At 41.3% G+C, this 14,090-nt stretch overlaps 1 protein-coding gene across 8 annotated transcripts in view; it reads right to left on the minus strand.

Moving 5' to 3' along the window:
• RBBP8 (RB binding protein 8, endonuclease) overlaps positions 1-14,090 on the minus strand; it is a 200,200-nt gene that overhangs the window by 33,788 nt on the left and 152,322 nt on the right. For all 8 annotated transcript variants that reach the window (XM_033933895.1, XM_033933891.1, XM_033933893.1 and 5 more), the window contains 3 exons: positions 10,579-11,431; positions 7,026-7,155; positions 1,575-1,663 (listed from right to left, as the gene is read on the minus strand). In XM_033933895.1, the coding sequence (XP_033789786.1) occupies positions 1,575-1,663; positions 7,026-7,155; positions 10,579-11,431 (1,072 nt within the window). The remainder of the gene's footprint in view (positions 1-1,574; positions 1,664-7,025; positions 7,156-10,578; positions 11,432-14,090) is intronic.

Below are 14,090 nucleotides of genomic sequence, written 5' to 3' on the forward strand. Positions count from 1 at the left end.
CAGAAGGGAAAACTGAGGAGGGTGCTGTTATCCATTGCAGAAGGGGAGGAGTTTCAAGTTCTTAAGTGATACCCTTTTGCAGTTTGCAGGAAATGGGAATCAATAGCTCAACTACTGACTCCTCTGTACCCACAACAGAACCTAACTCTAACCCACAAGTGAAGAAAATCAGATTTTAAAGACCCTGCCCCGCCCCCCAATTTGGTTTGCCAGGCTGTCAGCCTGTTACTCACTGTGTATTGCTGTGTGCTGGGAGCTACAAATGTGGAAGCTGCAAACAGCTTACAGGGAGAACCTCTGCCTCAACAAACCTGGAATCTGGACTACTTGTGTCTTCTGCCTCTTGGGTCTGACATACCGGTTGGAGAGCTCAACCTTCACCAGAATTTAAAATGGAGTGAGGAAGGCATTTGGCCCCATCCTGGATGAAAACCGCCACAGAGCCTGTGCTCAAGCCCACTGCAGATGAACCTGGGGCGAGCTGTGCTCCTAAGGGAACGGTCCCTGAGCCCTTGAACTGTTAGTGCAGATTGTCCAACTGGGTGCACTGCCAAGCAGTCTGCCCCTTGGAAGCAGACTCTTGACCTCAGAGTCTGCGCTCTCCTGCAGCCATAGTTGTACCTCAAAAGGGATGCTCTGCAATACCAAAAAGCCTCACAAACAGTTAGCAAAAAAGACTGAATTTAAAATGAAAAAAACAAAACACAAAAACATGAGCAGAAAATACAAGCTCCTGCTGTCTCGCTTGTAGGAAGACAACTGAGGATGGGGAGGCGGAGCAAAAGAATGCAAATGAAGCTCCCTACAAGAGTACTCACAAGAAGAGGTTGAATACCCATCTGTCGCACCAGAAATAGAGATGCTGTATGTATCTTTTAAAGATACTGTTACATGAAAGTTATAGAATAATTGCCAACAGACGCCCCCTTTTCTTTTACCAGCAGATTCCTTCCCTCTCCTTTGAGCTTTCATCCTAATTATCCTAAAACTGTGAATTGTGCCACTACTAGGTTAATAAACTATAATAAAAACGTTAAAATTTTCACTCAGAAAAATAGTATAAAACCAACATGTTTGTTTAATAAAGAAGCAAACACCAAATTGGCCTAACAAATTCTTTCAAAATTTGGTAGCATTTTAGTATATTGATATTTTCTATACATTTTGTACAACAACAAAAAAATACTGTCTTTTTTTAGGGGGGTGCAGAGGAAACATAATTCCTGTCGCCCACCTAGTATAAAGTCTATGGACAGTTTTGTACCATGAAATTGATAGGCAATTTCAAAGAAAATTACATTATATGCACAATTTTCTCTTGAAAATCAGCTTCTGTGACAGAATTACCTATGGACCTTGCATTTCCTTTTTTCTAGGGAAGGAGAAAAAGGTAAAAATTCTATTATGTGTGAATTTTACTACCCTGGCTTAAATTGCCTCTAGGTGTGCTCCTTTTTGATCCCACATATTTTAGCCCGTATTGAGAAAGGCCATTTTATCTAGGTTCTGCAAACTGTCCTGTTCTTGGTTCACTTTAGAAGAGAATCTGTCAAGCCACTGAAATGTTTTCTCACCTTTGCATCGATCACTGTTATATCCATTTTGTACTGGGAAAGATCTGCCCCTGGATCTATACTCCAATGCATATGCTCCAAAGGTTTATCTTAAAACAACAACAAAAACAACAAATAGATTAAACAAAGTGTAAAAAACTTTGCAAAGAAAATGCAACTTGGACATTTCAGATTTGATACATACTTTTGTTAAACTTGTGATAGTATTGGAAAATTAATATTAAATTCATCCACCACAATTTAATATTTACTAGCCCTCAAGAAATTCACATAAAAAACTCTTGGTGACTGATTACTCTAGTCTACACACACAAATATTCAGGTAGTTCTATGCACCTCAATTCCTGGGCCAGGCAGTGACAGCGAATATACTCGAATATAAACCTAGATTTTGGGGCCCAAAAAATTATCCAAAAATGGAGGTCTTGGTTATATACGAGTCCTCTCCCTCTCAGACTCATTGCAGGCCTCTCCCCGGGCCTACCTTAAGTCCTGCTGGTCCAGTGTTGAGCCAGGGCAAGAGCGATCCTCCAATGCTCTTGCTCTGTGCAGTCTCACTACTCAAAGAGGCTGACGTGAGTTCCTACAGTAACACTGCAAGTCTGTCATTAGTTCGGTTTATATTTGAGTCAACCCTCTCCCCTTTTGGGGGGGTAGGGATAGGTTATCTCGGTTTATATTTGGATGGGTTTATATTCGAGTATATAGGGTACATGGTTCTAGAACAGACTCTGTAAAGAGCCCGTGGAAGGAATACATAGTAACATAGTAGATGATGGCAGATAAAGACCCGAATGGTCCATCCAGTTTGCCCAACCTGATTCAATTTAAATTTTTCTTCTAAGCTATTTCTGGGCAAGAATCCAAAGCTCTACCCAGTACTGTGCTTGGGTTCCAACTGCTGAAATCTCCGTTAAGACCTACTCCATCCCATCTAAACCCTCCCAGCCATTGAAGCCCTCTCCAGCCCATCCTCCCCCAAACGGCCATATACAATTTTTGTTCAGACAGGAGTTTCTTTATATTATGACACTATACACTTCCAGAGGTTCACTGATATTCTAACATACCTACTTTTTGGATAGCCAATCCTTCCAATTTTGCTATTTGGCTATCACCTTGAACATTCTCTAGAACTGAGTGATATCATATGAATGACATAAACAGCTATAACACTATACACTCTTCCCTCCTTATTCGCGGTTTCGACTAGTCACGGTTTTTGGTTCCGGGACCCCCCCTAGTGAATAGACTTACCTGGTGGTCTAGCGTGATGCAGGGCAGGAGCGATCTTCCTACACTCCTGCCCCGTGCAGAGTTGTCATCAAAAATGGCTGCTGTGAGTTCCCGTGGTCTCACGAGACTACAAGGGGAACTCACGGCAGCCATTTTCGATGACAGCTCTGCACAGGGCAGGAGTGTAGAAAGATCGCTCTTGCCCTGCTTCACTGCTAGACCACTAAGTAAGGTCCGGGACGCAGGAGGGAGGTGGGGTGGGTCAGAGTCGGCCCAAAAGTTATTCGCAAATTTTTCATATTTCGGGCTGTCTCTGCCCCTAACCCCTGCGAATACGGAGGGAGGAATGAAAATCTACCTCATCCAGTTCAAAATATTTAAAATTAAAGTACATCTCTGAAACTGATACATTGCGTATAAGTTAGTTTGTATAAACTAGGGCGTATTGATAGTCAAACTTTCCATTTAATTTAATTAAAATTAACCTTAATGCTATACTTGGCTAATAATTTAAATCCTATCATGCCCTAAAAATGAAGGCTGCAATTTTATCATTGGTTTCAGTCACCTCTCAAAGGGAAACCCCCCCCAGCATAAACTACTCCAATGAGGAACAAAATCGCTGTGCTAAAAAAACTCTTGAAGGTGACTTGTAACAAATTTAACACACTCGACTCTCAATAATCCCTAGTTTTTATAAGAAAATACAAAAAATGTTCCCATAAATTAAAAAAATGTGTACACTTTAATTTGCAGATAGTTTTAAAACAGCAGTATTGTAGTCCAGCGTAATATTTGGAATCACTTTCAGTTTCAACTGTCATTCCATCATAAACATTATGCCATCACCATCTAGCAGATATAGATGTACACCACATTTACACATCGACAAGGATCCTTTGTTTTGCTTGTCGCTTCTTCAAGAGGGCCATCTTCCTTGGGAAATTTCCTTCAATTTTTTAGGCACCAAGATGGTCATTTCACTCCATCTTTATAATCCTTTTGTGATAATCATCATGCCATCATCATCCAGCAAATAGATGTACATCACCTTTACATCTCGACAAGGTCCCTTGTTTTGCATGTCACTGCACCTTCTGTTCTAACAATGGTGGTTTTGGCATTTAATGTTAATCAGGAGGTCTTCTTACCTGTATTCCAACCTACAGGTTCTAATAAACAGGACCGCATTTTGAAGAAGATTGACGTCAGAAGACTTCTTCGTTATCTGGAAGTCACAAATGCCTTTTGACTCTGACCATCCGTTTTTTGCTGACTCATTTCGACTAAGCAAGGCGCACCCACTTCCAAGACCACAATTTCCAGATGGATCCGTAAGGCCATTTGTCAGCATACATTATCTATGGTCAACTTTACATACTTTTGCAAAGTTTTATAGAGTCGACAGCGGCATGACAGGATGCTGCTTTTGGGTCCTCAATGTTTAGGGCAGGCTCGTCTGTCCCACCCTTAGATATAATGGACAGACAACTTTTTCCTGCATCTTAGAATGGTGGTCTGCTTTGGTATATCACTGACCTCTCCGTCTCCATTCGGAAACGTGGTATCTTGAGAGCTGCATTTACTGCTTTAAGATCTAGAATCGGCCTCCAGTTTTCTGAGCCTCTCTTGGGCACAATGGAGTATACTGAGTATCTGCCAGAGCCCATGTCTTCCTCTGGTACGGGCTCTATGGCTTCCAGATCTAGCAATCTTTGCACTGTTGCTCTAACTCTGGCTGCTTTCTCCAGCATCCTAGCCAGGGAAACTTTAAAAATGTCTGGGAAGGGATGAGAGAATTTTGAGCTTGTACCCCTCCCATATAATGTCCAGCACTCAGCAATCTGTGATCTCCACCCATGCCCCCTAATAGGCTACTCCCTAAGGAAGTCCCTGATTGCCTGAGGCGCCTCAGGCCACTCCCAAGGGAGGAGTCCAAAGCGCTTGAGCCATTCAGGGCCTTAGGCCCCTCCCCACTGGAGGCCTATAGAGCAGGAGGGATTGAGCACCCTCCTGCTCCCAACTTTCAAAAGTACAGGGAAGGGTTACGGGGAGGGGGCGTCCGCATCTGGTGGCGGGAGGGAGTGGGCATCCCCTCTGCCATATTTTGATCATGGTGGGGGGAGTGGGCATCCTTCCTGCCATTTTTTGGGGTTCGGGGAGGGGAAAGGGAGGGAGTGCTTTATCAGGGGAAGGAGGCTTTTTTTTATTGGCCAGATATTTTGCGTGTAATACAATGAAAAAAAACCAGGCAGACCTGTTGGTAACACACCGACAGGTCTATAGCAGTTGGGTTTTACAATCATAAAACTTGATGTAAAATAGCCCAGCAATTGTTAGTGAATCAATTTGCTTGGCTATTTTGCATGGGGTTTTACTCATTTGAATGGGTAGATCGGATCAGATAGGAGATTCATCGGACAGCAGTTTAGTGAATTCGGTTGGGGAACACTAACTATCGCAAAACCAGTAAACCTGCAGGATCGTTACAGGTGAGTTTAGTGAATCTAGCCCATAGTGGGTTTAAATTCCATGTGTTTGTGATGTGATACAAACAAGAAAGTACTATACCAGTTTTCGTGCATTCACACAACTTCATATCATGTGGTGGTCTCCTTTTATCAAAGACAAACGAAAAACTGCAAACAGATGTACAAGATGCAGGCAAAGTTTATTTGGACAAACAATTTGTTGAGTACAAATAGACCACTTTTTACAGATTGTGGTCTATTTGTACGCAACACATTGTTTGTTTGTCCAAATAAACTTTGCCTGCATCTTGTACATCTGTCTGCATCTGCCTGCATCTTGCTTCAGGAAAGGGAAGTCATGCTTGATGAATTTACTACAATTCTTTGAAACAGTAAACAAACAAATCGATAACGGGGAACCGGTGGACATAATATACTTGGACTTCCAGAAAGCGTTTGACAAAGTTCCACACGAAAAACTTCTCAGGAAATTACATAGGCACGGAATAGAGGGAGACATACTAAGGTGGATAGGCAAATGGCTGGAAAATAGAATGCAGAGGGAAATGGGAAGCTCTCAGATTGGGAGAAAGTGATTAGCGGTGTGCCCCAGGGCTCGGTTCGTGGGCCCATTTTATTTAATATTTTCACCAAAGATCTAGAAGAAGGAACGTCCAGTGAAATCATCAAGTTTGCAGATGACACAAAGCTATGTCGGACAATCAGATCACAAAAGGACAGCGAGGAACTACAGAGAGACTTGAGCCAGTTAGAGAGATGGGCAGAGACATGGCAGATGAAGTTTAATGTGGAAAAATGCAAGGTAATGCATTTAGGCAGAAAGAACAAGGAGCACGAGTACAGCATGTCTGGTGCAACTCTGGGTAAGAGTGAACAAGAAAAAGACCTGGGGGGTACTGATAGATAGGATCCTGAAACCATCAACACAATGTGCGGCGGTGGCAAAGAAAGCAAATAGAATGTTGGGCATGATAAAGAAGGGAATCACGAGTAGATCAAAGAGGGTCATAATGCTGCTTTATAGAGCAAGTTTCAAGTTCAAGTTTATTAGGATTTTATATACCGCCTATCAAGGTTATCTAAGCGGTTTTACAATCAGGTACTCAAGCATTTTCCCTCTCTGTCCCGGTGGGCTCACAATCTAGCTGGGATGTGAGTACATTTATAGTATTTTGAAAATTACCCTCTTAAATGGGAGTCTTATCCATACTCTGCCCCTGTGCACACCCCCTTGCAATCATGCCCTATGTAAGTTAGTCGCAGTTATGCAATAGTGCTTAGGTACCCTGCTGGCACTTTTGTAAATTTGCATGAATAAGTGCTAATATTCTAGAAGGGATCTTCAAAAAGTTTCTGCACTTTAATTTTTTTAAACACTATTTATTAAATATCTCAAAAGCAAATTACATCACTGCCTGCAAGGTGAGCTGGCTTGCCTGACTAATCACAAGACATTCTACATGCCCCAACCATTTCCCAAGAAAAATGAAAATATGGAAGCTTTTTGAAGAATCCTCATACATATTTATGCACACAAGGGGGGCATAAATTCAAGTGCCTAGATTATAGAGTTGCCTTTAATGTTTCTTTTACCTGCACACTGGGTGGGAAATTTTCAAATAGTTTATTTACAAAAATTGCTCTGAAGGATTAATCATGTATACAATTTAATTGTTTGACAATTCTAAATTATCTGTAGCTTTTGCATGTATACATATTTTACCTTTCTCACTGTACAGCAGTCTCTTGTTGGATCCTGTTACACAAGGATTTAATTGGAGCACAGATGCTGGTTCACAGTGCTTGACTTCTGTATTAGTTTTCTTGCTGTTGTGCTCACAGGAAGTGGAGGCCTGAAAGCAGACACTACGCTTTTACCTTTAACCAGGCAAAACTGCATCCCATCTCCCACATACAGAGGGCAATTCTATAACTGGACATCACAAATTAGATGTCTAGGTGCAGCATGCTGAGCACTAATTCTATAATGGTAACTTGGTGCTAAGATTTCATTATAGAATACTAGTGTTAAGTCGGTATCTAAGTGCCTACATTTAGGCTCACTTACATATTTTACCAGCCCATGCCCTACCTCAGTGAACACTCCCTTGTATATACTGTACACGGTAAGTTGTGTACGTAAATATCAAATAGTGCTCTTAGCACTCAACTAGCATTTACCTATGTAAATACCAGTATTCTAAAAATCTACGTACACAATTGGCATGCAAATTTGGGTGCCAAGTTATAGAACAAGTAGGATAATACTTATAAGCTAAATGAAGAAAACACAAGATACATGTCATTTTAAGAATATTCCACTGTATCAAGAAAGGGAAACAAAAACATTTATCAAACATTACTAAGGAAAAGTCAAACAATACATTTAATGAAAGTGTTATAGGGTATTAAAAATGTACGCATCTCATTCACTATAAACAACCTTAAGGCCAAAGTGCTCAAGACCCAAATTAGACAGCTATCTTAATTCTTTAGGCAATGAATCCTGTCAAATTCTTCATGTACATTCTTCCTGAAAACAACATTTTCAGCAATAACTTTTAGGAGTTTCATAGTAAATAGAAGAAAATGAGCAACCAGTTTAGTCTCCACCCTTGTATACTGCAAGGGTGTATCTGAGCTAACAGTCAGTGTATGGCTACTTTTAAGTTCTCTCTATCTATTCAGGAGATTTTGTTATACTCTTCATTTATAGTCAAGGCTCATGATGCTCTATCAATAACCAGAAAATCCTGATAAAATAGCCCTGATGAGGGAAGTTGGGTTTTCCTATTATAAATATAAAACATAAATCCCTAAAATTGTCCTGCTCTGCCATGCTGTGATGTCATCTTGTTTCTCTCATTGCAGCTGGATGACAATGGAGATAAGCCTTTCTTCCCTCCCCACTGCTGCATGAAGAGTCATGCTGAAAACAAAAGGAACTGACCCCAAAATATCCACAAGAAGAAAATCCAGAGAAAACAAAAAAAACTCTGTGGAGTGACGATGTTCCCAAATGGACTTTATTTGAAAGTATCAAAGTTCCAAAGGTACACTAAAATCATCCACATAAAATAATTCCATCCACATAAAAGTAAATCATCCACATAAGAGCCTTAAAGGACCTAGTCCGCTAGGGATACAGGACCCAACATGGTCCGCGTTTCGACAAAAAGTCTTCTTCAGGGGTCCCTGGGGGTCCTATAAAGGTGAGTACGTGGGAAACAATTGTGTGGTGAACTGGAAGTGAGACACTGAAGTGTCCGAAGAGTCATGCTGGACAGGAAGTCCCAGCTGCTGTACCCTTGCAGGAGAAAGCTACACTTCTCCCTCCGTATTCGCTGTGATAGGGGATTAACAGAACCGCAAATACTGAAAAACCGCAAATAACTTTTTCATATGTTATTTGCTGTTTTCTATTAAAAACCATTGCGAATATGGCGAAACCGCGAATAACATGATGGGAGACTTGGCCTGTTCCTGAAGGAGAGGCAAAACAGGTGAAGAAAGCGCCGGGAATCGGCGATTTTTCTCTGTAAATGCTTGGAATCGGTAATTTCTCTCTGCGAGCTGACATAATTTGGGGGGAGGAGCCAGCAAGCTAAAAACCGTGAATAATCGAAACCGTGAATACTGAAACAGTGAATGCGGAGGGAGAAGTGTACTCTGTAGCGCAGAGGAGGAGAAGGAAAATATAACATCAGCATACTGGAGTAAAGGCCAGATTCTCAAAACTTTAACACATTTGCTAAAGTGTTTTCTGACGGTTTAACCTGCACGCATTTTAGCAGCAGATTATCAAAACAGCTTATCGCGGTCTTTAGCGAGCTTTCTAGCAGTCTCCAACACTGCCATGCAAATGGGCTCTTCAATATTGAAATGAGCACTCTGGTGGATTCTTAAAAATCGCTGAGCCATTCTCCAAGAGCAGCATTGGCTTTTGGCAACAAAAATCAGTGACTGGTCCACGGGTGCTGGTACAGTGATAGCACTGTTTAAAACCCCGGCAGCGGAAGAGATGCCCATTCTCTTCCACCGCCAAACGATCCCCCCCTAGTAACGGGAGATATGCTCATTCTCTCACGCTGTAAATAACACCCCTCCCTGCAGTGGGAGAGATGCTCACTGTCTCCCGCCAACAAGCGACCCCCCTCCCAGCAGTGGGAGAGATGCGTATTCTCTCCTGCTGCCATGACATCTGGCACCCTCTCCCCCTTACCTTGATTTAGATGGCTGACTGGAGGGATGCCTACTCTCTCCGGCCAGCTGGCCTGCCTCTTCAAAATGGGCCTTCCTCTCCCTGCTGCATCCTGGGATGCACCGAGGAGAGGCCTGAGGCTCTGATTGGCCCAGGTTGTTTAAGGCCCTTCCTATGGGAGAGGCCTTGAGCGTCTGGCTAATCAGAGCCTTAGGTCACTTCCCAGATGCATTGGCGAGGAGCCTAAGGCTCTGATTGGCCCGGATGCCTATGGTCCCACCTATAGGAGAGGCCTTAAACAACCTGGGCCAATCAGACTTTTAGGTCCCTTCCCAGTGCATCCAGGTAGGGACTTGAGGCTCTGATTGGCCCAGATTGTTTAAGGCCTTTCCATCAGAATCTAGGTAATTCACTTAATGATAGCCACGACACTTATTCAATCATCCGAGTATGGCATTTTAAAACCATACCTCTAAGCCAGGAGCCTCAAATTGCAGTCCTCAAAAACTATAAACCAAGGATGTTTTCAGAAGAGCCATAATAAATATTTATGAGATAAATGCCCAACTGGTTTGCCAGATATAGAGAACTGGGTTTTGAGACCCTTACTCTGGGTTATGCTTCTATTTCTTTACTTTTCTGGCAAACAAGAATCCTCTGTGCTCATTCCAGACTTTTTTTTTTTAACTTACCATTTTAGTCACTACCACCCACAAAATCTGAGATTTTTCTACTTTGGATCCATACTTCTGCTTTTGCTTTAAGGAATGTGAATGACATTTTGAACAACTAGCAAGGAGGAGAGAGGTCTAGAGATATTGCTAGAGCTACAGAAAAAAGTATGGCAACTCCAGACATTACATAACAGTAAGATAGACTTTAACAAAACCTCTGAGCTCTTTGGGGACAACGGGATAGAAAACTAACTAAATAAAAAGTAAATTTCCCTTTCAATTAAAAATGAAAAAAAAAATCATATGAAATACAGAAAATCTCTCATAGGTGAAAGAAAAAAAATATTTTATCAACTTTTCTGATTGCAGTACTTACAGGACAACACAACATGACAACATACCTTTATATCAAAGAGATCTGTGTTTAAAGCAACCTCTGATTGCAGAGGGCTTCCGAAGGCTGTATGTTCTTCTGGCTTCTGGGAGTTTTCATCTGAACAAGTTTTACTTAAGGAACATACCACATCTTGTACACAGGCATCCTCCTTGGACTCTCCATTTGATAAGCAGCCTCCATTATGTGTCCTGTGAATGGGTGATGTACCCTTGGGAATATGCTTCAAAGTATCATGCAAAGTCATTTGCCTAAGTCTCATCTTACTAATCTCACGTTCTTCAGAGGAAGCACCAGAAAAACGATCTGAGAGGTCCAGTGGTGTATCAATCAATTTGTCTCCATTAACAGATGAGTATATATCTGTTTGGAAGGGGATATTACTTTCTTTGTCAAAAGTTATTTCATAGGTGACCTCCGGATTATGTTGATCCTCTGCTTTCTTTCTCTTTCCACATTTGTTACCCAATTGTTTAAGAGGCACAAGGAGAAAATCTGCTTCATTTACTAGGTCACCTGCATTTGAGCATGTCCTGATTACATTGGTTATAGATTCACTTGAACTCCTCTTTAAGACTATTTGTTTGCCAGCTGAGGACTGACTAATGACTGATTTTATTTCAGTCTCAAGATTAAAAGGTGCTACAAGATTGTCATCACTCGATTTTGAACGGATTTTAAGAGATCTGGATTCTGAAGGGTTGTGGTGATGCAGGATTTTAAAGTTCCGATCTGGTCCTAAAAGAGAAGGGGAAGAGCTTCGAATGGTATTTCTTGCATGAGTAGGTCCTCCAAACACAGGAGATGCTTGCTGAGAAGACCATTCTGTGTCTTGAGAATTCTGAGATCCATCTGAAAATCTGACCAGGAAAATTTAAATTACAATTTCAAATAGACAGCATCATTAACAATGATCATTCTATAGATTTCAGACAAATAACATTCCTGAGAAACCTTAATTAGAACCGAAGTGCTATAGCGGGTTACGTATATGAGTTTTGAAGATTTTATGAGGGACCTCTGCAAGATTAGATTATCCTCAGAGATTTCAGTCCAGCTAAATGCACCCTTTTTAGGAAAGGAAATCATGGGATGCATCTGAAATTTGAAACTCTATAAATTTCTGGGGTTAGATGGGTACAGTGCGTTTTTTTTCAAATTGCAGGGCTCGCTGGTAGTTGGCCCTTTTCAAGCACATTACACCCACATTGTAAAACAGGGATGTTTCCCGGAGCTGGTAAACAGAGTGCTTGTTACAGTTTTGCCAAAGCCAGAAAGGACCCTTTATATCCAGCATCATACTGATTTATCTACCTCCTAAATGTTGATCTTAAAATCTTTGCTAAAATTATGGCCGATAAGCTAGCTAAATTTATGTCCTCACTCATAGGGCCAGAACAGATGGGATTTGTGCAAAGTACATTACATTACATTACAGATTTCTATTCCGCCATTACCTTTCGGTTCAAAGCGGATTACAAAAAGAGTTATGGAAGAAGGGTTACAACATTAGATCAGAGAAGGTTTCCAAGAGAGGGAAAAGTAGGATCTGGGGTTAGGGAGGGGATGGTAAGAGGGGGGTTAAGCTTTATCATGGTAGAATGTAGGTGAATATTAGAAAGTTAATCAGGGACGGGTACCAGCTTTAGCAGTTAGCTTTGACATGGAAAAGGCCTATGATTGGGTGGAATGGTCTTCTCTCTTCCGGTTATTAACCCATGTTGGTTTTGATGGTCTTTTTTACCAAGCCTTACAGACCTTCTATAAGAACCCTTCGGCAGGTATTTTGATTAATGGGTGTCCAACTGCACCTTTTGCTTTGTGTAGAGGTACATGACAGGGTTGTTTGCTTTCTCCTAAGCTTTATGTTTTATTCCTAGAGCTATTGTTACTCACTATTAAAAATCATTCTAGTATACCGGGGATCCCGTTTGGGAGGGAATGCATTAAATGTTTAGCATTGACTGATGACATTATGATGATGATTGTTGTTAGCTGCCATCGACTCATTTTTGAGTCCTAGAAATTTGATGAATTACAGATCTAAAAAGAAATCGGTTTTGGGCTAGTCCGGTAAGGTCTTCCAGCATCATCCCCGTGGTTTTTTCAATGTGTCCAGCCATCTGATTGCAGGTCACCCTCTTTACATGGTTCCTTTGATCTTCCCAAACATGATGTCCTTCTCTAATGATCTTTCTCTTTTGACAGTGATAGTGGTGATCATGGAGATGTGGTTCATAGAGAACCATGACTAGGATATAGTTATACCAAGCTATAATCTGTTCAGGAAAGACAGGGTAGAAAGAAAAGGAGGTGGAGTAGCAATATATGTTAAAGATCATATTAAAGTCACACAATTGCAGAATCTGCAGGGCAAGGAAGAGGCATTGTGGATCAATTTGAAAATAGGAAATGGTAAATACATTTACATTGGTATGATATACAGGCCTCCTTCACAGATGGAAGAAGTGGACAGAGATTTAATAGTAGACATTCAGAATCTAACTAAAAAAGGGGAAGTTTTACTAATAGGTGATTTTAACATGCCGGATGTTGATTGGGGAATCCCTATTGCGAGGTCTTCTAGAAGTAGGGCGATCCTGGATTCTCTACAAGGAGAACTGTTCCAGCAGTTGGTAATAGAACCCATGTGGGATGGGGTCATACTGGACTGTTTCTGGTGTTACAGTGGGTGATCATCTGGCATCCAGTTATCACTGCATGATACGGTTTAATATTAAGACAGCTATACAGAGGGCTCATTCAAAAGTAAAGGTTCTAGACTTTTAAAAAACTAACTTTGTTTGGATGGGGGCTTATGTCAAGTCTGGAAGAGAACGCCTGGAAGGAGTAAAAATACAGTGGGCAAAACTGAAAGGAGTTATTATAAGGGCGACAAATCTTTTTGAGAGTCATGTAAGAGGAAAAGAAGGCTGCTTTGGTTCTCAAAAGTAGTAGCTGAGAAGGTAAGGAATAAAAGCTTAGCTTTCATAAACTACAAAAGATTGCAGAAAGAGGAAGACAGGTAAAAATATCTGGAAAAATTAAGAGAGGCTGGTCGAGTAGTCAGGAAAGCAAAGACACATGGTAAAATGGGGAGACAAGATATTTTTTAGATATATCAGTGATTGGAAGAAGTGCAAAAGTGGCATTGTGAGACTCAAAAGTGATGGGGAGAAATATGTAGAAGCTTACAAAGAAAAGGCTGAATTGCATAACAAATATTTCTGTTCTGTGTTCACAGCTGAAGTTGTGGGAATGGGACTGCAGAAGACAAACACGAATAGGGATGGAGGAGTGGTAGATTTTAGAAGGTTGAGTTTGTGAGGATCTAGCTAAATTAACAGTAGACAAAGCAATGGGGCTGGATGGTGTACATCTGAGGGTGCTGAAGGAACTTAGGGAAGTTCTGGTGGCTCTGCTGACTGATCATTTCAATGCTTCTCTAGAGTTGGGAGTGGTACCAGAGGACTGGAGAAGGGGGGATGTTGTCCCTCTACACAATAGTGGAAGTAAGGA

The sequence above is a fragment of the Geotrypetes seraphini genome, chromosome 2 (assembly GCF_902459505.1).
Source record: "Geotrypetes seraphini chromosome 2, aGeoSer1.1, whole genome shotgun sequence".
Lineage (NCBI taxonomy): Eukaryota > Metazoa > Chordata > Amphibia > Gymnophiona > Dermophiidae > Geotrypetes > Geotrypetes seraphini.